The sequence below is a fragment of the Falco peregrinus genome, chromosome 5 (assembly GCF_023634155.1).
Source record: "Falco peregrinus isolate bFalPer1 chromosome 5, bFalPer1.pri, whole genome shotgun sequence".
NCBI lineage: Eukaryota > Metazoa > Chordata > Aves > Falconiformes > Falconidae > Falco > Falco peregrinus.
The window spans coordinates 68,076,355-68,102,752 of NC_073725.1; the positions used below are offsets into that span (position 1 = coordinate 68,076,355).

General features: G+C 65.0%; 1 protein-coding gene across 3 annotated transcripts in view; it reads left to right on the forward strand.

Moving 5' to 3' along the window:
* Positions 1-21,527, forward strand: part of NFIC (nuclear factor I C) — a 42,791-nt gene extending 21,264 nt beyond the window's left edge. The window contains exons 3-11 of one of the 3 annotated variants that reach the window (XM_055805110.1): positions 9,908-9,979; positions 10,492-10,566; positions 10,722-10,845; positions 11,067-11,191; positions 13,235-13,363; positions 13,484-13,668; positions 15,269-15,428; positions 17,041-17,126; positions 19,445-21,527. In XM_055805110.1, the coding sequence (XP_055661085.1) occupies positions 9,908-9,979; positions 10,492-10,566; positions 10,722-10,845; positions 11,067-11,191; positions 13,235-13,363; positions 13,484-13,668; positions 15,269-15,428; positions 17,041-17,126; positions 19,445-19,462 (974 nt within the window). In that variant the 3' untranslated portion in view covers positions 19,463-21,527. The remainder of the gene's footprint in view (positions 1-9,907; positions 9,980-10,491; positions 10,567-10,721; positions 10,846-11,066; positions 11,192-13,234; positions 13,364-13,483; positions 13,669-15,268; positions 15,429-17,040; positions 17,127-19,444) is intronic. The other 2 variants (XM_055805112.1, XM_055805113.1) reach the window with 2 other exon arrangements.
* The last annotated feature ends 4,871 nt before the right edge of the window (positions 21,528-26,398 follow it).

The window sequence follows — 26,398 nt, forward strand, 5'->3', positions numbered from 1 at the left end:
TTCCAGGCTCAGAGGATTAGGTCCCTAATCCATTGTCCTCTCCACTGGCTCACGCCACCTCCCCGCGTGTCGGGAAGGGGAAGCTCATAGTAACTCGGGTCAGATCTTAACAGGCAGGTTTGCCATCCCCAGCTGGTGACGTGCTGGTGCGAACACCCTCCTGGCAGCTGGGGTCCCCCACAGACCCCAACATCCCCAGGCTGGTGAGGAGCCCAAGGAGATGCTGTATGGTCCCCATGGGTGAGGCTGGGGCTCAGTTTCTCAGGAATGGTGCAGAGCCAGGGGGGTCTGTGACATGCAGCCCCGAAGGGTGGTTGAGGGGTTCACAGCCCCTCCACGGCCAGGCCAGGCTGCCCAGGGATGCCAGGACCAGGGTGTTGGTCCCCTCCTGGCAGCAACCCCCTGCCCGCAGCCAGCACTGGGTGATGCCCCCCAGCCCTGCTCTCCAGCCCTGTGAGCCTGTCCCCATGGACACCACGGCGGGGGGAGCATGGGGCTGGTGGCTGCTTGCCCAGCACTGGCTGGGGCCCAGGGACGGATAGTGACACCACGGAGGGCACCGCGGTGCCGGCAATCCCAACAAAAGGGGTGCCAGCGCCATGACTCATGGTGGGCACAGGCAGCTGGACACAGCTCTGCCTCTGCCTGGCTGCCAGTGGGATACACTGGGTGTCAGTGGGGAAACTGAGGCACTGTGCTCCCCGGCAGGACACTGGGGGGACCACCGAGCCCTCGGGGCTTTGGGGAAAAGCAGGGCACAGCCTCTGCCGGCAGATAGCTGGGGCTGGATGCTGCCCCAGGGCCCAGTTGGGACCCTGGGTGGGTGGGAGGCACAGGCAAAGAGCGGGGGATGTGCACGTGTGCATTCACACACGTGTGTGCAGCCAGGACCTGCCTGCCCAGCCGTGTCTCCTGACATGTGCACACGCGTGGTGCTGGCACGTGGCTTGCCTGCTCAGAGGCAGGATGGGGCCCAATGGTGCCTGGCACCACCGTTTCCCACTGGTGCACTGGGAATGATGGGTGCTGTGCTGGGGATAGGGGGGGCCCAGGCACTGGCTGGGCGGGGGGGGCATGAGTGCAGGGGGGGAGAGCAGCTGCTGGGCAGGGTAGGGGGTCGTCATGTACTGGGCTGAGTCTTGGCCATGCTGGGCTGAGCTGGGATGGGGTACTGGGCTGAGCTGGGGTGCTGCAAGCTGCGCTGAGGGCAGCCTGTACTGGCTGAGATGGGGGTGCTGCGTACTGGTTTGGGGTGGGGGCACCCTGCGCTGGCTTGGCTGGAGGTATAGTGTCACACAGGGCTGGAGGTACCCTGTACTGGGCTGGACTGGGAGCCCTGCAGTGGCCATGGTGACGGCAGGGACCAGGACCCCCACTGCAGCTGTGATGGGGTGCCGCATTGGGGTGCCCGTGCTGGCGGGCTCCCTGGCTGCGCCGCAGCTGGTGGGTGTCCCCAGGGAGGGGGCTGCCCCCTGCCACCCCCCACCAGCGACCTTGACCCCAGCGTCTGGGTCCCCAGCAGCCGCAGTCACCTGACTGTCTAATTGGGAACACAGCGGCTGTAAATACTCTCTGATAAGGCCTGGCAGCCTCTCACTTTCCCTGTTAAGGTCGCTCTGTGCCCCGGTTAAGGGGGACCGGGACGGGCTGGCGGACCACCTGCGCCAGGGGTGGGACCCCGCAGGGTGCTGCAGGATGCTGGGTGCTGCGGCGGGGCAGGCGCTTGCCATTGCCCCAGCCCACCGCGAGCGCTTTCTGTGGGGCTGTGGGTAGCGAGGGGTTATCCAGCCTGCCGTGTCGGTGGGGAAACTGAGGCAGGGAGGGATGCTGGGGCTGACCGCAGCAGTGGGAGCCTGCGCTGGGTGGCCAGGCTGGGTGATGGTGCCACTGGTGATGTGCTGGGCATCCCCACGGCCTCTCGCACGCTGCCTGCTCCCTCCCGCTGCTCGCTCCCGCTCGCTCTGGCGCGCTTTCCCCTTTCACACATCTCGCCCTGCAGCCAGCCCCCCCGCCCCAGCAGCCCCAAAGGGTCTGGGGGTGAGCGGGAGCAGGCTGGGGGGGATCTCACCCACGCAGGGCCCCCCTGGCCAGACATCTCCGGCTCCCTGCAGTCCCCGCGGCCCCCCATTATCAGGCCGGAGCACGTGGGCTCCTGCTCCCCCGCCTACGCCTGGCCCGTTTCGCTGGTGTCAGCACAATTTCCCAGCCGCTGCTCTGGCAACGCCGGGGAGGGGGGGTGGCGGAGGAGCCCCCGGCCCTGCTCGCCCCACTGGGGGTCGGGGGCAGCCTAGGGGGGAGGCTGAGCTCCCGGGTCTGCCCCCCCCCAGGACCAATGCCAAGGGCCAGCTCTGCCTCTCGGCTTTTTCTTGGCCCCCGTCCCTCTGCCTGACGAGCTGCCTGGCTTTCCATGCCCCCCGCTGCACGTGGGGAAACTGAGGCAGGAGCGATGCCAGGCTGGGAGGAGGCCCCGTCGCAGCCCCGCTGGCCCTGGGGGTCTCCCGTGGGGTGCAGGGGAGTGCTGGGTCCTGGGTCTGCCCCTCAGTGCTCGGCAGCGCAGCACCGACCCCCTGCGCACCCTGCTCCGCACCAGTGGCCCCTGGTACCCCTGTGGGCAGGGTGGGCTGCTGGTCCAGTGCAGGATGGATGCAGGGCTGGGTGGTGGGCTGGGAGCAGGGCTAGGAGCAGGACTGGGTGCTGGATGCGAGCAGGGCTGGGTGCAGGGCTGTGCTGTGCACACCGCAGTGGGGGAGGGGATGGCGCTGCAGCCCTGAGCTGGGTGTGCAGCGGGGGGGGGGGGGGGGGGGGGGGGGGCTGGGGGGGGGAGCTCGGAGGTCGCTGGTGAAAGTCAAAAGCATTGCAGTAAAATGGTAATCAATCTCCCCAGTCGATGGTGCCAGGACCTTCGAAGCATTACAGAGAAATTCCTCCCAGCAGCTCCCAACGGCAGCAGCCAGTCTGGGGGGGGGGGGGATGAGCCCCCCTCCGTGCACCCTCACATCAGTGCTCCACACCTCCGTGGGTGCCCCTCCCTGCGCCCTCACCCTTGTGTCTCCATCCCTGCATACCCATCCCTCTGCACCCATTCCTGCATCCCACAACCCTGGACCCCCATCCCTGCATCCCCGTCCTGGCACCCCCTGTCCCTGGACCCCCCCTCCTCGTGCCCCCATCCCTGCATCCCCATCCTGCCATCACCCATTTCAGACAAGCTCCAGGAACTGGGGGAGGCAGGATGAGGCCAGTCCTGGCCCCTTGCACCTTTGGGGTGCTCTGGGGCTGGCAGGGACCCCGCAGCTGCCGTGCTCAGTAGGGTGGGGGGGACACAGCTCTGCCCTGCAGTGAGCTTCCCCTGGCAGTGCCTGGCGGCTGAGCCCCCCCTCCAGGGCTGTGGAGGGTGGGAGCAGATGGGTGCCCGGGGCAAGCAGGCGGTGGGCCCCAGGGTGTCATCCTGCTCCCAGCACCCCCGGCACGCTGCCGCGTGCAGCCGACTGTGCCACCGGCGGTGGATGGCACCCCGGGGGGAGGCAGGGACCTCCACGCCGTGCCAGCATCTGCGTCTCCCACTGCCTGGCAGACCCTTATCTCCCCTCACCAGCCTCGCCGCTGGCTGCAGCGCAAGGCAGATGGCACCAATCTGCCAGGGAGCCCGTGCCAGGGCTCTCGTCCCAAGCGCGCCTGCCGGCCGTGCCAGGCCAGCCATGCCAAACGTCTGCGCGGTCCCTCCAGATGGAGGAGCAGGCATTTCCCCGGGCAGCGCTGCTCCATCGGCCCCCGCACAAATATTTATCCGCGGGGTCGCCTGGAGATTGATGGGGTGCACAATATTTGGGCTCTGCCGTTCACAGAGCTGGGTACCAGCGGGCGGGCAGGCCGGAGAACCCCCCCAGCACACAGATAAACACGTGCAAACCCCCCTCCCACTCCAGGTATCTCTCTGCTTCCAGCCAAACAGCCGGGGGCGGCGGGCTGGAGGGGGGGCGAGATAGGCAGAGCCTGGTGGGTCCGGGAGGAAAGACTCGCACCCTGGGAGAGGGCGCAAGGGTGCGAGACATCAGAGAGTCAACAAGGACTGGGCTCCAGCCCCCGAGAGCGGCGTGCCGCAGAGGTGGGGCACAGAGGGGCTGACCAGGGTGCAGTGACCCCAGCCATCCCCCTCCCCTGCGGTGGCACTGCCCGGGGGACCCGCCAGCCCCGTGCCCGGCCCTGGCGCGAGCCCAGCAGTGGCAGCAGCCGGGGTTTCGGCATGCTGGCGCTTTCTAGATCGATGTGCCGGTGACCTTGGGGAGGTCAGGGCTTCCCCGACTCTCCCGCAGTGCGCCGAGCCGGCGGCGTGCCGGAGCAGGCCGGCTTCCCCGCAGTGCCCAGCTGGCAGGGGGCAGCCCCGGCCCCGTGTCACCAGTGAAGCGAGTTGCCCCGTGCTCAGCCCCACGGCCTCGGCGAGCTGTGCCCACTGGGTGCTGCATCCCCTGTGCCGGGGTGCGGGGGGCGAGGGGCCAGAGCAGTTCCCCATGCTGCGATGAATAAAAGATGAGCGAGCTCCGTCTCGCAAGCACCTGCTGTCCCCCGCCTTTGCCACCCGCCGTCCCCCCGTGCTGGCAAGCGCCGTGCCCTCCTTGGGGCCACAGTTGCCACCCTGGCCGGGCGCCCGCCTCCGTGCCGTGCTGGCAAGGGACAGCTGGGGTGGCAGATGCCTGTGGCACTCCCTCCCACCAGTGGCCGCGGGCATGGAGGGGGGAACAGACGCCGCCAAGCCCCCCAGGTGCTACTGTGCTCCTGAGCTGGGCTGGCACCACCAGCTGGGGCCTGGGGTCCCCTGCCATGCTGGCCCCCGTGCTGGCATCTTGGGTAGCCCCGGGGAGGGCTGGAATGTGCCCTACACCAGCCTTGTGTGGCCTCAGACCTCAGCCCTGGGGCAGGAGGTGCCCGCAGTGTACTGGGAGCTATGCATAGTGTACTGGGAACTATGTACAGTGTACTGGGAGCTATGCCTGTGGCTGGGGGTGGGTGAGGGGGGGCTGGGCTGTGCCGTAGGGCTGGGCTGTGCCATGGGGCCGTGTAATGCTGCAGGAGTGTGCCGCGCCGTGGGGCTGTGCTGTGCATGGGGCTGGGGCTGGTGGGGCAGCGAGACGGTGGCAGGTGCCGGCAGCTGCCCAGGGCCAGGCACCTGGGCAGGGCAGGCAGGGGCAGCAGGTCCAGCAGAGCAGGCAGGGGGCCAGGCCTGGGACCCTCTGGCTGCACCTGCAGAGCTGGGGTGCCCCCCCACCCCCCATCTCCCTTCTCCTTCCTCCTGCCCTTCTGCCCTCCTGCCCCTCTTCCTATCTTCCTCCTGCCTTCCCTCCCTCCACCCTGTCAGCTCTTTCCCTCTATCCTTACTTTTATTTTCTTCCTCCTTTTGTTCTTTTGTTCTCTTTTTACTTTTCCTTTTTCCTTTCGTCCCTTTCCCTTTCTCTCCACTTTTCACATCTTCTTTCTTTCTTTCTCCCCGCTTCCTTTCTCTCTGCCATCCACCTCCCCTCTCCCCATCCCCTCCCAGAAGCTGCACCCCCTGGGTGCCCCCAGCCTGGCGCACAGGGGCTGGGTGCCAGCACCCCGTTGGGGGGGAAGACATCCTGGGGGGGACTCAGGGGGGGGCTCAGCCGTCCCTTTGTCCACCCCGCTCCTGCCCGTCCCTTTGTCCGCTGCCATCTGTCCCCGCTCGCCTCCGCGGGCGCCGGCAGCCCTGGCTGTGGCCCAGGCCTGGCAGGACCGAGCGAGGGGGCGGCCGCGCCGCCTGCCTGGGGGGGTTCCCCCCCTGCTCCCCGCGCCGCCCGGGGTCAGCCGAGGACAAACCCGCTCGCAGGCCGGCCAACACGCTCGCACCGCCCCAGCCTCCCCCCGGGCCAGCTGGCCACGGGCGGCAAACGTGGCAGCAGCGGGGTGCACCCCCCCCCCCCCCCGCCGCCACCTCGGGGGTGCCGCCAGCCAGCACCTCCCCGGGGGTCTGCTTTGCAGGGGGAGGACAAGCTGCCCCCCCCCCCCCCCCCAGCGTTGGCTGCCTGGCAGAGCTGAGACCTGCAAACTCATCTCACCCCCCGGCAGCAGTGCAGGCAGGGCACGGGGTGGGGGGGGAGGCTGAAGGGGGAGCAGGGGGTTATAAAGAGCGTGAGGAGGGGTCCGTGCCCCCTGGCACGCCGGCTGAGCCGGGATTTACCTGGCACACACAGCGTTTCTCGGGGTATTATATAAAGTAGGTTACACAAGCGGGTCTGTTCCGGGTTTTACGTAAGGGCCACCCCAGCGGGACGGGCAGAGCCGCTGGAGGCCAGTGGGGCCATCGGGGGGGGGGGGGGGCTGGGGGCTGTCAGAGAGGGCCCCCCCCCAGTCACAGCTTCGCCCACCCCTAGGCCTTGCAGTGTTGCCGCTGCCCCAGAGCACTCCGGCTCGCAGGTCCCCTGGCGTCCCCCGGCCCCAGCAGGCTGTTCACTCTGGGCCCTAGTGACGCCTGCTGGGGGGGGGCACCAGCTGGAGGCGCGGGGGGGAGCTGAGTGTTGCTGCTGGGGCTGCGGCACCACCGAGGGAGAGGCAGGGGGCCAATTCCCCCGGCCCCAGGGGAAACTGAGGCACAGGGCAGGAGCCTGCAGGCAGCGGGGCTAAGCCGTCTGCCATCTCCTGCGCTGTCACTGGGGGAGGAGGAGGGAAGGTGCTACCCTGGCTGGGGGGCCTGGGCCGCGCACGCCGGCCCCAGCAACTCTGCCAGCCCCCAGCATCCTCCAGCCTCTGCGCCTGCGCCCCACGCTGCTGCCGGTAACACCGTGCCCTGTTACCGTCAGTGCTCAGGCACAGAGCCAGGGCTCTCCCGTAGCTGCGCCAGCCCCAGGAGGGCACCTGACCTGCAGGGACCCCCCCTCCAGGGCCAGCCCTGCTGCCCGGGGGTCGTTCCCACGCGCCGAAGCTGCGGGCAGGGAGTCACCGTGGGGCCGGCGGCACCCTGCCAGCCGTCGGGGCCAGGGTGCCGGGGATCCATAATTCAATGGGTGGCATCGGTCCAGGCTGCCAGCGCGGCCGAGAGCCCAGGCAGCCCTCGCCCCCCCCCAGGCACACACTTTGCTATTTTTAAAAGCAATTGGATCTACCTGTTTGGGCACCGAGTGCTCTCCCTCTCTACACCCAGGGGGGGACCCCAGCACTGAGCCCCCTGCCCCTGGGCTGCCTGCAGTGTGGCAGCAGGGTCCCCCCATCACACCCTGGGGGGTGGGGAGGGCACAGGACGCCCCCATTAATGAGGCTGGGGCGCACGGGGGGCTCGTCCAGCTTCTTTCGCCCTCTCAGTGTGGCCGAGCCACTCGTTGGGTGCTGGATTCGGTGCCCCCCCGCCCCGAAAGGTCCCTCGGGGGGAGCGAGGCTGTGGTGGGAGCCCAGTGATCCCTTCGCCATTTTAGTGCGCGCTGGCCGGCCGCAGGCAGCCGTCACATGGCGGTGAGAGCAGAGTTTGGCCCAGCCACGCTGCACCGGAGGAGGCAGCCAGAAATCCGCTGGCGAGCTCACCCGGCCCAGCCACGAGGAACACCGGCAGCTGGGGGGGTACCGAGCCCGTGGCCCCCCATCCTCACGCCCACATGCCTCCATCAGCGGGGACACGAGGGTGCGAGGAGGGCACGGTCCTGCTACCAAACTTCGGAGCTGGGGAAGGTCCCCGGTGCTCCTGGGGGTGCCGTGGCCAGGATCGGGGTGCTCAGGCTAGGGGGGGAGACCCCCGGCATGTGCCCCCCTACCCGGAGCAGGGGTGGCATCGGTGGTGCTGGGTCAGGGTGATGCTGGTGGGAGGGTGTGGGGACACTGAGGGGGCTGGGGGGGTACCCAGGGTGGGCAAGTGGCTCTGCTGGGGGCTCTGGGGGAACAGGCGCCAGGCTGGGGGCTCTGGGGGGAGCAAAGGGCTGTGCCAGGTGTCCCAGGGGGGAGCAAGGGTCCCATCTGGGGGTGAGGAGGGGTCCGTGCAGGGCATCTCAGGGCGAGCAGGGTCCGCCCAGTGTGCCTCAGGGCGAGCAAGCATGGGAGGTCCCGTGGGCCAAGCCGAGGGCCACACGGGGCACCTTGGTGGCCACCAGCTGGGCGCACAGCCTGGGGGCTTCCCAGTGGCTGGGCACCCCTGGGGCCGTCCTGGAGGCAAGTGGGGGGCCGGGGAGCCCCAAGGCAATGGTGGGGAGGGGGGGAGCCGGGGAATTGGGCCGGCCTCAGGGCTGTAACCGCAAGACACCGCCCCGTGCCTTGGCCGGGCTCCATCGCTAACCACTTCCAGAGCCGCTGTGAGATTTGTTGTTTTAAGAGGCAAGGAGGGGCCGTGTCCGGCCGCGCGGTGCCCGCGGGCGCGCAGGGGGTCCCTGCCCCGCTTGCCCCCTCCCCAGCTCGCTCCTGCCCCACTCGCTCCCACCGCCCGCTCCCGCACGCTTGGGCCTGTGACGCCTTTCAAAATAGGGTGGGGGGGTGGGGGGGGGGAAGGAAGAAAAAAGAAAAATGGAGAGAAGGGGGGGAAAAAACCACCCGCGCCCATCGCCGGGGGAATCTCGGCTCCCTAAGATGGCTGCCTGGGGGAAGCCAAGCGCACGGGCAAGTGGGCACGGGGCTGGCTGGCAGCGGGCTTGGCGGTGGGGCGGGATGCCATGGGGCCGCCGGCACCGACGGGCTGCCAGGCCGGCACGGGGAAGGGGTGGGGAGGAACGCCAGCAACTGGGGAGGGAGACAAAATGGCTGCATGCAACGTCAACGTCAAGCGGCCCGGCGGGTGGCGCGGGTGGCCGCAGGGGTGGCACGGCAGGGGGTGGCGGGGGTCCGCTGCCCGCCTGGCTCAGCGTGGCCCACCAAGAATAACAGCACAGGGAGCTGAGCGTGGCTGTGGGGCAGGGGACAGGGGGGAGAGAAGGGTGGGAAAAAGGAAAGGAAGGGAAGAAAGCCCCCCGTCGCGGCAGGCGGGCTGGCAGCGGCGGCCGCACTGTTTTGACGGTGGTGTTTAGATTGTCGCGGCCCTTTCCTGGCATCAGCCAAAGCTGCGAAAGAGCCATGCCGTAGGCCACGTGGTGGGAGGAGGAGGATGAGGATGGAGGAGTGGGAGGAAGGACGAGGAAGAGAGGGGGAAGTACGTGGCGAAAGTTTTGGAAGGGGTTTGGGAGCAGCTGGGTGAGGGGCGCGCAGCCGAGCCCACACCGGCGTGAAGGATGCTCCTGAGCATGGCTCAGGCACCTGATGGGGCATGGAGAGCCAAGGGTGCGCTGGCTTTGCCGTGCTGTGCTGTGCCGTGCCGTGCTGTGCCGTGCTGTGCCATGCCGTGCCATGCCGTGCTGTGCCATGCCGTGCCATGCCGTGCTGTGCTGTGCCGTGCCGTGCTGTGCCATGCCATGCCATGCCATGCTGTGCCGTGCCGTGCCGTGCCGTGCCGTGCCGTGCCGTGCCATGCCAGGGTGCACTGGTGCTGCTGAGCTCAGCATCCTGGCCCAGTTATTTTTAGCTGAGATGGAGTGGGGGCAGCAGGGGCTTCAAGGATTGGAGCGGGTGCTGCACGGGGGCCCTGCTGCCCACCCGCAGATTGGACGAGGGGCCACGGGGTGACAAGGGCAATGCCTGCCTGTGGTGACCTGCCCAGTGGCGCAGGGATGGGACGCAGCAGGGGCTGGATGGGGGAGAGGAGGCAGGATGCCGGTGTGGGGTTGTCCCTGTTCCTGTCACCAGCGGGGAAGCTGCAGGGAGGGACACTTGGTGGCTCTTCCCCAGCAGCTGGGGACATGCCGGCTCGGTCGTGGTCCTCCTTCGGGGTGGGAGCCTCAGTGTGTGTCCCCAGCAGAGCCCCGAGGGAGGCTGCCGGGACCGTTAACCAGCAGGTGCCCCCCACTTGTACCGGCAGCGGGGGGCTCACCCCTCTGGTGTTTTCCTCTTGCAGACGCAGAGCAGAGCAGCAGCCCCCGGACGGGCATCGGCTCGGACCAGGAGGACAGCAAACCCATCACGCTGGGTGAGCAGCAGCGGGTCGGGCTTGGGCAAGGGGTCAAGGGACACCCGAGCCCGTCTCCAGGGTCCCTGCTGCGGAGGCAGCCCCCTCGGCAGGCAGTCATACCTCCTGTGCTAGTGCCACCAGCTCTGGTGCCCCCCAGCCCCAGCCATGAGCTGGGCACGGCCTCAGCATCATCCCACGGCTGGCAGAGCCCTGCTGGGACCATGTCGTGTGGCAACAGGAGCTGCCCTGGGGGACCCAGGGTGTGGGTGCAGCCCCCAGCCCTGCTGGCGCTCTCAGCCACAGGGAAACTGAGGCACAAACAGCCCCAGGGTGTCTGCAGCAGAGGGGACCTGTCAGGGTGGTCCCTTGCTGGAGGAGGGCAGTGGAGCCAAGCTGGCTGAGGTAGGGTGGGTGGCATTACGGGGGATTTGGGGACATTGGGGTGTTCTCAAGCATAGCCACAAGACAATGCAGGGCAGGAGGGGTGGTCCTTCCCCCCTCTCCAGCACTTTCTCCTCTCTTCTCTGCAGATTCAACAGACTTCCAGGAAAGTTTTGTCACCTCGGGGGTGTTCAGCGTCACCGAGCTCATCCAGGTGTCCCGAAGTGAGTGCCACCATGATGCCACCCCCCTCACCCTGCAGCTGCCTGGGCACAGCAGCATCCCAACAGCTCCCCTGTCCCATCTGTGGGCTGGGGCTCCCCTCCCTGCCGGGCGGGGGCAATGCCGGGCCCCCCCTGATCCCCCTCTCTCCCTGCAGCGCCGGTGGTGACAGGCACGGGGCCAAACTTCTCCCTGGGGGAGCTGCAGGGCCACCTGGCCTATGACCTGAACCCCTCCAGCACCGGCATGAGGAGGACGCTGCCCAGCACCTCATCCAGCGGGTAGGTGCCACCGCGGTGATGCTGGGGCGATGCTGGGGCGATGCCAGGGTGATGCTGGGGTGATGCCGGGGCGATGCTGGGGTGATGCGGGGGTGATGCTGGGGCGACACTGGGGCCAGCCCAAGCAAGGCCATGGGCCGCTGGCCGTCTTGCCACGGGGGAGGCAGGGGGCAGGCCGGATCCTGACGCGGGCTGGTGCTGATCCCTTCCCTGCTCCCCAGGAGCAAACGGCACAAGTCGGGGTCCATGGAGGATGACATCGACACCAGCCCAGGCGGCGAGTACTACACCTCCTCCAACTCCCCCACCAGCAGCAGCCGCAACTGGACAGAAGACATGGAAGGGGGTAGGTGCCTCCCTATAGGGACCTCCCTATAGGGGCCCTCTGGCTGCTATAAGGCCCCCGGCCAGCTCACCAGTTCCAGATATCCCCTGTGAAAGCTCAGGCACTCTCTCTGAGCCGTGGGTTTGCTATAGGGCCCTCAGGTCAAAGCACAAGTTAGCCATAGGTGCTGTGGTGTTGCTATAGTGTCCCCAGCCAGTCACTGCTCCTCAGTGGGGGCTGTGGCGTTGCTGTACAGCCCCCAGTCAAGGCACAGGCTCTCTATAGGTGCTGTGGGTTTGCTACAGAGCTGCCCATTAAGTCACAGGCTCTCTATAGATGCTGTGGTATTGCTATAGGGCCCCTCTGCTTGGGCACAAGCTCTCTATAGGTGCCATGGTGTTGAAATAGGGCCCCCTGATTGAGGCACAGGCTCCCCATAGGTGTCCAGGTGTCACTGTACCCCCCCTGCATTTAGACACAGGGTCTCTATAGATGCCACAGTGTTGCTACAGGGGACACACACACACACCCCTATTTAGGCCGAGGCTCTCTCTGTAGGTGCTCTCTATAGGGCCAGCCCGGTGCCCCAGCTGCACGCCAGCCTCTCCCAGCCCCATGGTGGCTGCTGGCGCTATGGACAGCTTTCTTTCTCGCTTGGCTTTTTTTCCCTTTCCTGTCTAGACAGCCCCAATTAGCTGTTCATTAAGAAAAGGGGGGGGGGGGGCTGGGCTAATTAAAGCGATGCTGCGGGGCTGGCACAGCGGCTCCCACGCCCCGGGGTGCCTTCACAGCGCTGTAGGCGAAGGAGCTGCTGTCTTTCTCCCCCTTTGGCTCTTACCCTGCACCCCAGCAGTGGGGCAGGACCTGGCTCCCCAGCCCTGCCAGAGCCTGGGAGGTGCTGGCTGGGGGGCTGGGGGCACCGATCCTCTCGGAAGGGGACTTGGGGAAATCAGGTCCTGCCCCAGGATGGGGCCCCATATGTGCTGGGGACTGTGCCCCATCCTGCCCCGTGGGCTGGTACCACAGGGGGCAGGTGGGAGGGCAGGAGGGTCCTGGGGCCAGACCCAGCACCCTCCCCGAAGCGTTGCATGTGGGCATTGAGCCATGCAGGGGTGTCCCTGTCCCCTGCCTGATCCGGGGCAGCGGCAAGGGAGGGCAGCGGGGGGTGCTGAGCCGCGGCGGCGGGGGGTTATGGCAATCCCGTACGGGATGTTCTGGGAAATCCTCCTAACCGCCGGCTGAGAAGGGGCTAAACCCATTACCAGGCCTGGGCCAAATGGCCAGGGCTAAAGCCACGGTGGTGGGGGATTAACGTGCCTGCCACCCCCTCCCACCCCGCGTCCGGGGCTCGCAGGGTGCTGGGGGGCTGCGTGTCAGGTCGCTGAAGGGGTCACCCCCCAAGCCAGCACCTTTCTGCCTCCCTGTGAGCTCCTCGTGCTGGCAGGACGTGGCCCCCAGCCCTGGGGTGCCAGGGGAGGTCTGTGCCCGGTGGGGGCTGCAGGGCGATGGGACCCCCTGGGGGCCCCCACCTCTGCACATAGAGTGGGGTGGGCACACACACAGAGAGCTGCCTGCGCTTGTGTACACGCACCCGTGCACTTGCATGCACAGCTGTGCACACAGACACACACGCACGCCTGCACATGTGTGTGCACGTACACACACTCGCACAGGCGCACACAGTTGTGCTGCTGCATGCACGTGTACATGTGCATGCACGTGCACACATGGAGGTGAGCACACACTCGTGCACACCTGTATGCTGGTGCACGCACACGTGTGCATGTGCACAGCTGCGGTACCCCCCTGGAGGTGCCCACACACGTGCACACCCTCCTGAACCCACACGCACACAGAGGTGTGCACCCACATGCGCGCTCACACCCACGTGCCCTCCCTGTGCCCAGCCTGTCCCCAGGGTGCCCCTTGTCCCAGGAACGAGTGCCCCAACCCTGGGCCAGGCTGGCAGCAGCCCCGGGACTTCGGGGTCCCGCAGCAGGTGCCAGAGCATGACGCTGTCCCCTGTGGGTGCCAGGGTGTGACGCCGTCCCCTGCTTTCCCCAGGCATCTCCCCCACCGTGAAGAAGACGGAGATGGACAAGTCTCCCTTCAACAGCCCATCACCCCAGGACTCCTCGCCCCGGCTGAGCAGCTTCACGCAGCACCACCGTCCCGTCATCGCGGTGCACAGCGGTGAGTGTCCCGGTGGGGAAACGGAGCCACGGTGTGGGCGGGTGAGCATTGTGAGGGACTGGGGCAGCAGCTAGCTGGCAGTGACACCAGTGGGTCCCCCCCTTCCGCTCTCCCCCACAGGTATCGCTCGAAGCCCGCACCCGTCGTCTGCGCTGCATTTCCCCACCACCTCCATCCTCCCCCAGACGGCCTCCACCTACTTCCCCCACACGGCCATTCGGTACCCGCCTCATCTCAACCCGCAGGACCCGCTGAAAGATCTCGTCTCGCTGGCCTGCGACCCGTCCAACCAGCAGCCCGGACCGGTAAGGATCCGGCCCCATCCCTCCATCCCATCACTGACCTCGCCGTGCGGCACCGGGGGCTGCTGCCAGCTGGGCTGCCAGAGGGGCATCCCCTGGATCATCTGCCGCCACCGCCGTCACCACCACCACCACCGCCGCCGCATGTGGGGGGTTCGGGGTGCTCCAATGGCACCCATGTGCCAACAGCCAGCCTGGTAGGGGGTTCCTACCGCCGTGGCTGGGGCTGAGCAGCTCCAGCCAGTGCCTTGCGTTGGTTCGGGAGCGCCGCTGCGCCTGGTCAGTGTTGGCACCTCATTTCTCTGGTGATGAAGGTGCCGTCCCTTGGCTTAGCACTGGGCGCCGCCTCACAGGGGAGACAGGGCGGGGGTGCCAGGGCTGAGCCGTCAGCTGGGGCTGGGGGTGTCTTGTGGGAGCAGGGCATCCAGCAAGGGACGTGTGATCATCGCCAAAGAGCCACCATCCACCAGCGTGCCTGCTGGGCGCTGTGTGCCCTGTCTGCCCACGCAGCCGGCTGGTGACCCATCAGCCCCACCACTGCGCCATGTCCCCAGTGTCCCCACAGGGGTGGCAGGGCCACCCCATGCAGCTGTGTGCCTTCCCTCACCCCAGCACCCCACACACCCAGCACCCCATGCACCCAGCAACCTGTGCACCCCATGCACCCAACACTCCCCCACAGCACCCAGTGCACCAGCACCCCATGGACCTGGCAACCCATGAACCCCATGCACCCAACACTCCCCCACAGCACCCAGTGCACCCAGCACCCCATGCACCCAGCAACCCATGCACCCAACACTCCCCCACAGCACCCAGTGCACCCAGCACCCCATGCACCCAGCACCCCTTGTACCCAGCAACCTGTGCACCCACCACCCAATAACCCATGCACTCAGCACCCTGCACACCCAGCACCCCACACCCAGCACCCAGTGCTTGCAGCACCCTGCACAAGTCACCCCACGCACCCAGCACCCCCAGGCTCCCTTTGTACCCAAAGCTGGGGGCCAGGGGTGACTGCATTGCTGCTCCTGTGCCCCCACCCCCGCTCCCCAGTTGCAGAGGGTCTTGGGGCCCCCCTCTGAGCTCTGCTTATCACCCGCCTGCTGCCCCTCACTGGCAAGGCCCAATGGCGGGGTGAGGGGCACAGCTGCTCATCCCCTGCGCAGGGGCTCGGTGTGGGGCTGGCAGAGATGGCGTTCGGAGCAGCCCCCTGCCCGGCTGGGCATGGGGGGCTGGTACAGGGACCTTTGAAGGCTGGTGTCGCCAGCACCGTGGGGTACCCCCATCCCCACAGGTGAGCGCTTCCCACCGCCGCAGCGAGGGGGGCACAGCGCCCCAGCTCCGGCACGCGCCACCACGGGGTATGCCCCCCCCCCAGCTCCCCCCCAGCCCCCCCTGCACCGCCGTGATTTCCCTTGTTTGCCAGCGCCGACCGTTCAGGGCTGCTCTGAGACCCACCAAACTCGTGTCAGCGGTGAGGGATGCTGCGCAGCCGTGCCGGGCAGCACCGGGGGCTCACCGGGCCGGCACTGCCGGTGCTGCGGGTGCTTCCTAATGGCTTGTGCTGTTTGTTTTTCTGTCTGTGTTGTGTCCCCAGTTAAATGGAAGTGGTCAAGTGAAAGTGCCCAGCCACTACCTGCCCACGCAGATGCTGGCGCCGCCACCTCCCCCCGGCATGCCCCGCTTGGCCGTCTCTCCTGACACCAAATCCACCACGACAACTACCGAGGGAGGGACGACCTCACCGACATCACCCAGTAAGCACCCCGCGGCGCCCACCCCTCTCCCCGGCTGTCTCACAGCCCCCCCCAGGTCCCCCCGTCTCGGTGCTGCTGGGGGGCTGTTGGCGGAGGTGGCCACCCTGCAGCCGGGGAGAGGGCGGCAGCCGGCACGCAATGAGTTTGCTGGGTCTCAGGCAGGTCAGAGCGGGCAGGGTTTGGGCAGGCAGCTCTTGTGTCCCCCAAGCCAGGGGGTCCCGTGCTGGTCCCAGGGACCAGCCTGAGCCCTGCGTCCCTCTGAGACGGCCAGGGGAGCGGGAGCGGAGCCACGGCGGGGCTCCCCCCAGCTGATGGCCTGCCCAAACACCCCCGGTGCGGACAGGGCTTCTGGGGGAGGCTGTCGCCTCTCCGTGCCTCAGTTTCCCCGCCAGCTGGCGGGAGCGGTGCTGCCGGTGACACGGGGACCAGCTGGCATGGGTATGGTGCTGGGGGCAGCGTGCCTGCCTGTGCCACACGGGGTCCCTGGCGCTGGGGATGCTGATCTGGTCGGGGGCTGTGAAGCGATGTGGGTGCAAGGACTGCGTGCAGGACCCCCGGAGCCCTTGGCAGGAGGTGCCTGGGTGGCCTTCGTTAGCAGCAGTGGCTGACAAGCTCATCCCCCTCCACTCCACCTCGGGGGGCTTCAGCGCCTTGGCCAGGAGGATTTTGGGGCACTGGGCTCCAGGGCTGCAGGCGGGAGACACTGGTGTCATCCCCAGGCTGACATCAGGGCGCGTGCCACATTGGTGGGACACTGTGCCATCGCTGCACTCCACGAAGGGGTTGTCCCTGTCCCTGTCCCGCTGTACCCCCGGGACACCTCCTGGTACGCCAGGAGGCTGCCAGGTCTTCACAGGGTCAAGCCCTGCCCGGGGGCACCGTCCCCAGGGGACAGGCCACGGCTGGGTGCCACCAGCCGGCTGATGGGTGTCAAAGATATGTGGTGTGAAGAAGTCAAAGCTGATCTGGAGGGGAGAGCTTGGGGTGGCGTGGCCTGGCCGGTGACAGGGCCACGGCCACAGGGAGGGACTGGACAGTGCCAGTCCCCCCCGAGGCTCAGGGATGGATGCACACCAGGGGGACACTGGCTGTCCCCAAGGGGCGCAGAGGCCATGTGGCAGCTCTGAACCCCCCGTGCCCCCCAGAATCACCCTGCCTCCGAAGGGGCTGAGCCCAGGAGCTCAGTGGGGCCGGGGGTCCCACTGCTGGACCCTCAGCTGCAGGGTAGAGGTGGCAGGGGGTGACACGGCCAAGTGGAGCTGGTGGCTCCCATCGCACTCACCCCACGGCAGCTCCGGTCAGGAAGCGGCAGGGGCTGTCACAGCAGCCGAGCACCCGTCTGTGCCTGCACCGTGGGGTGTCTCGCCCCCCAGCCTGCCGTCACCCCGAAGCCACCCCTCCAGCAGGACGCAGGCACAGGTGGCACCGCCCGGGCGCAGCATCCCTGGCCTCCACTCGCCTGCTGCCGGGGCACAGCCAGGGATGTCGCCTGGCCCCGGGTGCCTGGGACGCCCGTCCCAGCAGTGCCAGCCAGCTGGCCGGGTTTGGCCCCGGGGGGGACGATGGCAGTGCCGCCGGCAGCCCCGTTAATGAGCTCTCGTTTGTTCCCCAGCCTACTCTGCACCAGGCACGCCCCCTGCGAACCGTTCCTTCGTGGGATTAGGACCAAGGGATCCTGGGAGTATCTATCAGGCACAGGTGAGAGCGGGGATGCTGCTGGGGGGACCCTTCTGCCCTCGCCCTGGGCACCGCCGCCGTGGCATCGTCGTGGGCATCGCCGCCGTGGGCACGGCTGTTGCGGGTGTCGCCGTCATGGGTATTGCTGCTATGGGAGTCCCCACCATGGCATTGTTGTCGTGGTATCGCCACTGTGGGTATTGCCACCGTGGCTGTTGGATGGCCATCTCCACCGTGGCATCGCTTCCATGGGCATCACCACCATGGGCATGGCCGTCGTAGGCATCACTGCCACAGGCATTGCTGCTGTGGGCATCGCCACTGTGGGCATTGCCGCCGTGGCCGTTGGATGGCCATCTCCACCGTGGCATCGCTGCCATGGGCATCACCACCATGGGCATGGCCGTTGTAGGCATCACTGCCACAGGCATTGCTGCTGTGGGCATCGCCACTGTGGGCATTGCCGCCGTGGCCGTTGGATGGCCATCTCCACCGTGGCATCGCTGCCACAGGCATCACCGCCATGGGCATGGTTGTTGTGGGCATCACTGCCACAGGCATTGCCACTATGGGCATAACTGCCATGGGCGTTGCCACTGTGGGCATTGCTGTTGTGGGCATTTCTGCCTTGACATCGCTGCTGTGGGCATTGCCACCGTGGGGCATTGCCGCTGGGGCATCCCTGCCATGGGCATTGCCACCCTGCACCCTGTGCCAGGGCCATGGGCACTGCTGTTGGCTTGGGGCCACCCAGGGTCTCCCAGGGCAGAGGGAGGTCCCCACTGTGCCCATGCCTGGCACCTTGCCCTCTTCTTGCCACACTCCAGCTGTGCCAACCTGGCACCGTGGCACAGCAGGGCTGCCCGGGTGCCCGCAGCATCCCCAAGCGAGCGGCACTGCGGCCGTGTGCCCCCTCTCCAGGTGGGCTTGGACACCCTGCTCTCACCTAACTACACCCGCCGGCTGCTCCAGTCGCAGCAGGATGCAGCGTGCACCTTTCCAGGGGCTTTTCATTAGTCCTGGGTATTTTTTAGCTGGTAGTTCGTGAGCCAGTGCCAGCGCCGTGGGCAGTGCCGCGGGACCGGGGTAGGAGTGCCAGCACCTTGCCTCACTTGTGGTGTGAGTTGGCCGGCCTCAGCGGTGCCGGCGGGGGAGCTCTGGAAGGCTGCAGCCCTGCCTGGCCAGTGACACCAGTGCCGGGGCAACGGGATGGGGGTGTGGATGGCGCCGTGCTGGGGGAACCCCGGGGTGCAGCACCTGCAGGGTCGAGTACTGAGGGCACTGAGCTGTGCCATGGGGCACCCAAGGGTGCTGTGCTGTGCCAGGGTGCAAGCACCCAGGAACCGTGAGCCACTGTGCTGTAGGGCACCCAAGGGTGCTGTGCTGTGGCAGGATGTGAGCACTCAGGGAGTGTGAGCCACTGTGCTGTGGGGTACCCAAGGGTGCTGTGCCGTGCCAGGGTGCAAGTACTCAGGGACTGTGAGCTGTGCTGTGGGGCACCCAAGGGTGCTGTTCTGTGCCAGAGTCCAAGCACCTGGGGACCGTGAGCTGGGACACCCAAGGCTGCGGTGCCATTGAAGGGGGAAAACACGGGGGGCCCAGCTCTGACCGCAGGTGCCCACCCTGCCTCAGTTTCCCCAGTTCTACACGTGGGGTGGGGACCCCAAGGACTTTGGGGGCAGCTCTGGGAGAGCCCCTGGGGAGCAGGGTGCTGGGGCCCCTGCACCCCCTACCCCCTGGGGGTCACAGCCACTGAAAGCCCCAGGACCTCAGGGTCCCTGTCTCTGTCCCTGTGTGTGTGTAGTTGGTCACACCTGAGGGGGCCTCCCCAGGGCTCAGGGACCTCTGCATAGGGAAACTGAGGCACAGGGGAACCGAAGCGGGGATGGGTAGCTGAGACCTGCTGCTCTCGGGTCATGTGTGGCGGGGCCGGGAAGGGTTAAGGGAAGCGGCGGCCCCGAGCTGTCTCGTTGCCAACGGAAACCAGACATGAGGTAATCGGATATGAACTTGAACTTGGGGCTGGGGGGTGGGAAGACAATGGGAGGGTGGCAGGGGGCCACCCCACAAGGTCCCCGGCCCTGCCACCCCCCTAACCCATCCCCAAGTGGGACTGTTCCCTGGGGAGCATCACTTCGGCTGTGGAGGTGCAGAGGGACCGGCCACCAAGGGGAACGCTGGTGGCCCTGGTGCAGAGGACTGGCGAACTCAGCGTAGGGATGGGGACACCAGCCCGGTGCAGGGCAGCAAGGGTGGCAGCGTGGGGACAGCTGTCCTGGTGCAGGGGACACTGTGTGGCACGGGGCACTAACGCCAGCCTCTCTCTTCTCTCCCGACAGTCCTGGTACCTGGGATAACCACCGCCGTGCCGCCCCTTCGCCTCCCTTCTCCTCTGCTTTAGGCACCCCTGGAGGAACATCCCCGTCCCCGAGCACCAGGCCCAGCCTTGCGGTGACGACGGAGAGCGTGGACTCACAACGATGATGATGATGACGACGACGACGATGACGACGACGACGACGACGACGACAAGCAAAACCCACACCCGAAGGAAAGAGCGAGGGAAAGGAAGAAGGAAAAGGGTCAAACTTTTTTAAAAAGGAAGAAAAAAAAAAATACAAACAAAACAACAACCCATCCCAGGAGGACCTTCCCCCAACCCCAACCCGGCGATGCGCCAGAAAACAAAGAAACAAAAAAACAAGAAAAAAAACACTATTATTTGCCCCGTCAGCCGGCGCCGCGCTGAGACCTGACACAACTCGTGCCAGCAATGCCTCCCGGAGTGGCAGCGGGGCTGTGGCGCCAGAGCCCTGCCGGCTGCTCACCGGAGGGTCGGATATGCAAACGGCTCTTGACTCTCATTCTTGCCTCTATGTGAGTAGAAAAGATCCCCCCCCCGCCACCCCCCGGCCCCACACAGACTCTCGGGGGGGCCCCAGGGCCGAGGTGGGGCGCAGCGGGGTGGGGGTCACCTCCTGCCACCGGTTCCCCATGCGTGCAGCCGCGCTCGCTGTCGGGGCGAGGCGATGCTCCGTGCCGTGAAAGCGCCTTGGGGATGGGTGATGCTGTGCTGGGGTGACACGGTGACATGCGTGGTGGTGACACCGCATGGTGATGCGGTGACGTGGTGGCACAGTGGCACGGTGGCCAGCTCGGCTTGGCACGAGTGGGTGCCACAGGAGGAGGGGGCTCGGGGCCATGGGGGGTGCATGGCCACGGCCAAAGACGGTGGCAGTGGCACCCCGATTCCCACGGGGACACTGCCACCATGGCCCCAGCAGCGCCCGGGCTGCCACCGTCGGGCCAGGGCACTGGTCGCCATCTCTCTGCAATGCCTTCCTTGCCCCCCCAGCCCTGGCCCATGTCCCCACGTGTGTCCCTGTGTCCCCCTGCGTGTCCGTGCGCCGGGGGAGGGTCCGTGGGGCTGTGGAGGGGCGTGCGTCCGTGTGTCTGAGCTATGCATTCCTGTGGACAGGTACCAGGTGGGTGGCGAGGGGAGGGTGCGCTCGTGTTGCACATTTTGTAGGAAATGCACTTTTAAGAGGGAATCAAAAAAGAAAGAAGAAAAGAAAAAAAAAAATCACAAAAAAGGAGGAAAGAGGAGGAGGAGGAGGAAGAGGAGAGGAGACAGAGCCCCTGGCACTGGCTTGCCAGGATGGCTGGTTTGGGGTTTTTTGGGTTTTTTTTTTTTTTTTTTAAATACAAAAGGATGGAGAAATGGAGCCTGAGCAAGGGCGAGGGCAGAGCCAGCCCCACAGAGCCCCCGGCCCCGCGTCAAGTGCCTGATCTGCGGTGGGGAGGGGTCTCGGGACCCCCGGAGGAGCCCCCAGCCGGGGCCAGTGCTGGAGGAAGCGTCCGGCCATCCCCGTCCCGCACAATGGCAGCGTGGCCGAGGGGACTTGGGGACGTGGCAGTGCCTTAGATCAGAGGGACCCATGCAGCGGCCGAGGCGAGGAGGAGGAGGAAGATGACGAAGGCACCCGGCGTCTCCAGCAAGATGGTGGCAGCCGCGGAGGAGACTGGTCCCAGGCGTGTCCCCAAGGGGACCCAGGGAGCCCACGCCCCAGGGACACCCCACGGGTGATGATGGAGAGAAGCCACCATGGGATGTCCAGGAGCAGGGGATGTCACCAAGGCCACAGCTGCCACCCGTCTGTCCCCCTCCCCTGGCACCCAGAGCCGCCCGTGGACCACCGGCATCGCATCCCCCATCCCAGCGGCCCCCCGCTCCCCCCTGCTTCCCACCCACCCCCCGGGATGGCACAGCGCAGCGAGGCTGGATCCTGCCTGCCCACGGCATGGCACCGGGGAAAGGGCTGATGCAGGAAATCCCGGGAGACAAAAAAATAATCAAAAAGGACAAGAAAAGGAGAAAACCCACAAAAAAAAAAAAAAAAAAAAAGGAAAAAAAAAAGAAAACCAACAAAAAAAGCGCTTGGTGGAGAGGGAAACCTGTTGTTTTTTTTTTTTTTAAAGATCTGAGAAAAGAAACACATAAAAAAAAAAGAAAAAGACAAAAAAAAAAAAAAAAAAGACAAATAAACTGCATGGTGCTTTAACAGGATCTGGTGACCTGGCTCAACCCAGCCGCGGATGGCTGATGCTGTGCATGGCAGACTGTATTAACCGGCTCTACCTTCCCCCTTCAGCAAAAGAGAAAAAAAGAAAAAAAAAAAAAAAAAGAGGAAAAAACCCACAAAAAAATTCTGTATAAAAGAAAAAAAAAGCCGTAAAAAAAAACAAAACAAAAAAACCACGAGAAAAAAAAAAATCCATGTTTTCCTAATTTGCACGAAATTTTATACCACATGATGTGCCTTGCCTTCGAAGACTAAGTATTACCGGACCCGATATCAGTGCGAGGGAGTCGCTGCATGCCCGGGGCTCCCGGGGGGCCGGGGGGGCCGGGGGTGGCTGCCCCCCCCTCGCCTCCTGCATGGCTTCTTCTCGGCCGGAAAAGTCCCTTTTCTCTCTATTATTAATTATTATTTTTTAACTAATTTTCCCCCTCGGAAACGTCTTCCAGTTGGTAATACCGATGCATCCTCTGCGCCAACACACCGGAATATGCAATAGCCGCTCGGCTGCGCCGGCGAGGGGGGGTCCGGCCAGGGGGGGGGGGTCCGGTGGGGGGGGTCCGGCCACCCCTTTGCTTTGCCTCTCTTATTTTGGTTTGTTGGTTTTTTTTTCTTTCCCTTTTGGGGGTGTTTTCTTTTGTTTTTCTGCTTATAGCAACCAAAGGCAGCGAGGCGGGAGGCAGCAGGGCCCCCCCCTGCGTCAGAGCCCCCCCGCAATGCTGGGGGGAACCCAGGCATCCCGGCGTGACAGGATGGACGAGGATGCAGTCAAGGTCCCCACGGGGAGGACCAGGGATGGAAACCCCCATGGCTGAGCCCTTATGGGGGGCCACAGCATCCCACCCCCCTTGAGGAACACACACCCCTCCCCCCTTTTTAATTGGTTTGCAATGGGGCGCAGGGCCGGGAGGGCTGAGCCCAGCTGCTCTCGTGACAGGAATGGAACCGTGTGAATGTAGCTGTGCCCCCCCTCGAGGGCTGGTGTCGGGGGGGTCGCAGCCCCCCCCCTACCTACATCCCCATCGGCTTCATCTCCGGGGGTCCGGCTGGCGCAGTGGGAAATGGGCAAAGTCCCAGCAAGGGTCCCCTCACCGTCACTCTGCCCGTTCCCTGCTGTGCCAACCGCCGAGCGGGGTCCCGACACCCCCAAAAAATCCAGAATTTGCCTTAAAACCCAAGCGTCCCGCCGGTCGGAGAGAGAGACACCCCCCCAGCACCCCTCAGCTGAGGACTGATGCGGGTTGTGACACTGATGGGCGGGTGGCACCGCGCGTCGCTGCTGCTTTGTAATGAAGAAACGTCGTCGTCAACATTTTTTTTTATTATTTTTCTTTTTTTTAATTTTTTTTTTTTGGTGTCCAAAAGTATTAGTGGAGGATGGGGGGGGGTGGGGGTCGTGTGTCCCACCGGGGTCTCACCCACTGGTGCAGTTTGGGGTCCCACAGGGCTAGGGCACATCCTTGGGAGACTGTTCTTTATGCAAGGTGCAGTATTGATTTCTGCAAGGACAATGCAACGCGGGGAAGCGGGAGGTTAGCGTCCAGTTGGGGGGAAAATAAATTTTAAAAAAAATAGAATTTAAAAAAAAACCCAAAAAACAGAGAGAAAATTGAAAAAAAGAAAAAAGAAAAAAAAAAGGGTTTTAAGGCTAGGAAAGGATCAGCTCAAAGCAAAAAAAAAAAAAAAAAAAATTAAAAAAAAAAAAGCATTTCTCAGCGGTGACCAGAGTGACAGCCAGTGGAGGGAGGGAGCGGGGGCACCCGGGACAGCCCCCCCGGCCAGCCCCCCAGCGAGTGTGGGGCCTGGGGGGAGGCGAGGGGCGCTGGCGCCCCTTGGGCCTGGGCCCCCCTGCCCCAAGGAAGCCCCCAGAGCCCCCAGCCCCACGGGGGCACTGGTGGGGACCCCCCCCGCCCCCCCCTTTTGCTGCCTTTACCCCCGGGGCCGGCAGCATGCCTGGCCGGGCTGCGGCTGCAGCCCCCCAAAACCCGCCCTCGGCAAGAAAAGCACCTTAAAACATGTTAAAAAAAAAAAGGCAAAAAATAATCAACTCGATGCCCCCCAGCCCGGAGGGGCGGCAGCGGGGGGATTCGGGCTGGGGGCTTTCCCTTGGGGGTCCGGGGAGCTCCCACTGCCCCCGGGGTCTTTGCACTGCTCCCCCCAACACCCACCGCCCCGGGGCTGCATCCCCCCCCCCAGCTCTGCCCAAAGGGAATATGCAAACTCCCCCCCCGGACCCCTCCGAGGGGTCCGCACGGGGACTGGGGGGGCCGACCACTAATTTTTATTATTTTTATTTTTTTAATCATTCTCCCTTTTTTTTTTTTTTTTTTTTTTTTATTATCCCCCCGTGGCCTCTGGGCTTGGTGGCCACAGTCGAGGTGGGCGCAAAGCGGGGTGGGGGGGACACCCCATCACTGGGGATGCTCCGGGGGGGGGTCCCTTGGTAGAATGGGGATGGGGGGGGGGGGGGGGGGGGGTCCGCTCGACAATCACCGCGCCCGGGGTTCCCGCGGGGGTTTCATGCACTACAGTCTCTCCTAGAGGGTTTTTAGTCGGGCTTGTCGGCTTAAAAAAAAAAAATTAATTACAAATAGTCCTTGTGACCTATAAATAAAAAAAAAAAAAAACCTGTACATATATATATATCTCTCTCTCCACATATATATATATGGGGCTGCAGGGGGCCGGAGGTGGGCGCGGGTCCCTGCGGGCCGACACACAGTTAAGGTACTTTAAAGCGCAAAGGAATATATATATATATAAAAACCCCTATATATATATATATGTCTCGTTTGTTGTTGTTTTGTTTCTTTTTTTTTTCCTTTTTTTTCCTTTTTTTTTTCTTTTTTTTTTTTTTTTTTGTACTACGAGTTTGGAATTGCTGCTTTCTGCCCCCCAAGGGCTCCTGCTGCCAGCTGGGGTGGGCAGCACCTGCGGGTGCCCCCCATACAGCAGCACCCATGGGTGCCCCCCGCGTGATGCCCACAGGCAGGCGGGAGCAGAGGTGGAGATGGGGGGGAGGGGGGGGGGGGCGGGGGGGGAGACCCCACCTCTGGGCAAAGAGCGGCAAAAGGAAAGAAACCGCCCCAAAAAGGCGTCGAGGCGGCAGCCGGCAGGACCACGACTCACACCCATACCAAAAATCCCGCCGCAGTGCCTCCGCGCCGCCGGCTGCCCTCGCCAGCCTTTTCGGGGGGTCCCCCCTCCCCACGGGGGGGGGCTGCCCCCTCCCTCGCAGTTATATTTTACTAGTTAGCCGGATTCTCGCTTCTCGCTTGCCGCAGCCGTTACACACCCGCCGAGCGCACCAGGGCCGCGAGCCGGGGCCGGGACCCCCGTCTCAGCTGTGACACCCCCCCCCTCCCCCCAAGCCCCTGCATGCCCCCCCCCGAGCCCCCCGCTCGCCTCCCTGGTGCTTCACGATATTTGATTATACCATTGTACGCAGCCATTACCGATAGCCGCCGCTCCTGCCTACATACCAGTTACTGACCGTGACTATGGATTTGGGATTTTTTTTTTTGTTTTCTTTTTTTTGTTTTGTTTTGTTTCTTTTGGGTTTTGTTTTTTTTTGTTGGGGTTTTTGTTTTGGTTTTTTTTTTTTTGGTTGGTTTTTTCCCCCCCCCCTCCCCTATGCAAAAAAGAGAAAAAAGAGACAAAAAAGAAGAAAAAAACAAAAAACAAAAAACTGACACACACAAAAAAAAGATAAAAAAAAGAAAAGGATAAAAAAAAAAGACAAAAAAAAAAATGTATAAAAATTAAACAAGCTATGCTTCAACTCCAGCCCGCCTCTGCCCTTCCTTCACTGCCCCTGGGGGAAACTGAGGCACAGAGCCCGGCCTGGGGAGGAACTGGGTGTCCCAACTGTGGGGGCCACTGGGGTGTACTGGAGCGGAGTCATGCCAGGCGATGGGTGTCTGTCACCCTGGAGGGGGGATCCCCACCCATGGGTGCCCTTGGCCTGGCTGAGGTGGGTGACTGAGCCGGGGCCAGCAGCACCCTGGGGCACACCGTGGGATGGCGGGGAGGGGACACAGGGGGACAGGGCCATGGGTGGGTGCAGCCGTGGGCTGACAGGGGGGATGCTGCGCTGCTGCTGCCTCCTCTGCATCAGGACCTCGGCCACGTGACATCACCACGTCGTGCACATGACAGCATCACCTCGTGCACGTGACATCATCACCTCACCCATGTGACGTCATTGCTCTCTCACCCATAGGACATCGTTGGCCAAAGCTGTGTGTCACCCTCATTCCCGTGGGGTGCTGAGGCTAGTGGGAGGTCGGGGCCACCTGCCCCCCGACACCCGCTGGTCCCCACACCCCTTGCGGCGCAGGCAGGGGGCTGGGGTTGGGGGGCCAGGGGGCAGCGGTGTGGGCAGGGGGCTGGGGGGCAGTGGCACAGGCAGAGGGCTGGGGGCAGGGGGCTGGGGGGCAGTGGCACAGGCAGAGGACTGGGGCCGGCGGTCCAGAGGGCAACGGTGGGGGCAGGGGGGCAGCAGTGTGGGCAGGGGGCTGGGGGGCAGTGGCAAAGGCAGGGGGCTGGGGTCAGGGGGCCGGGGGCCGGGGGGCAGCGGTGTGGGCAGGAGGCCAGGGGGCAGCCACCGGCTCAGGAGCCCCCCATTGTCCCCTACCCCGGTGGCACCCATGGGTGCCCCTCCCCCAGCACCCTCGGGGGCCGCCCCACCGCCGCCACCGCCACACGGGACGC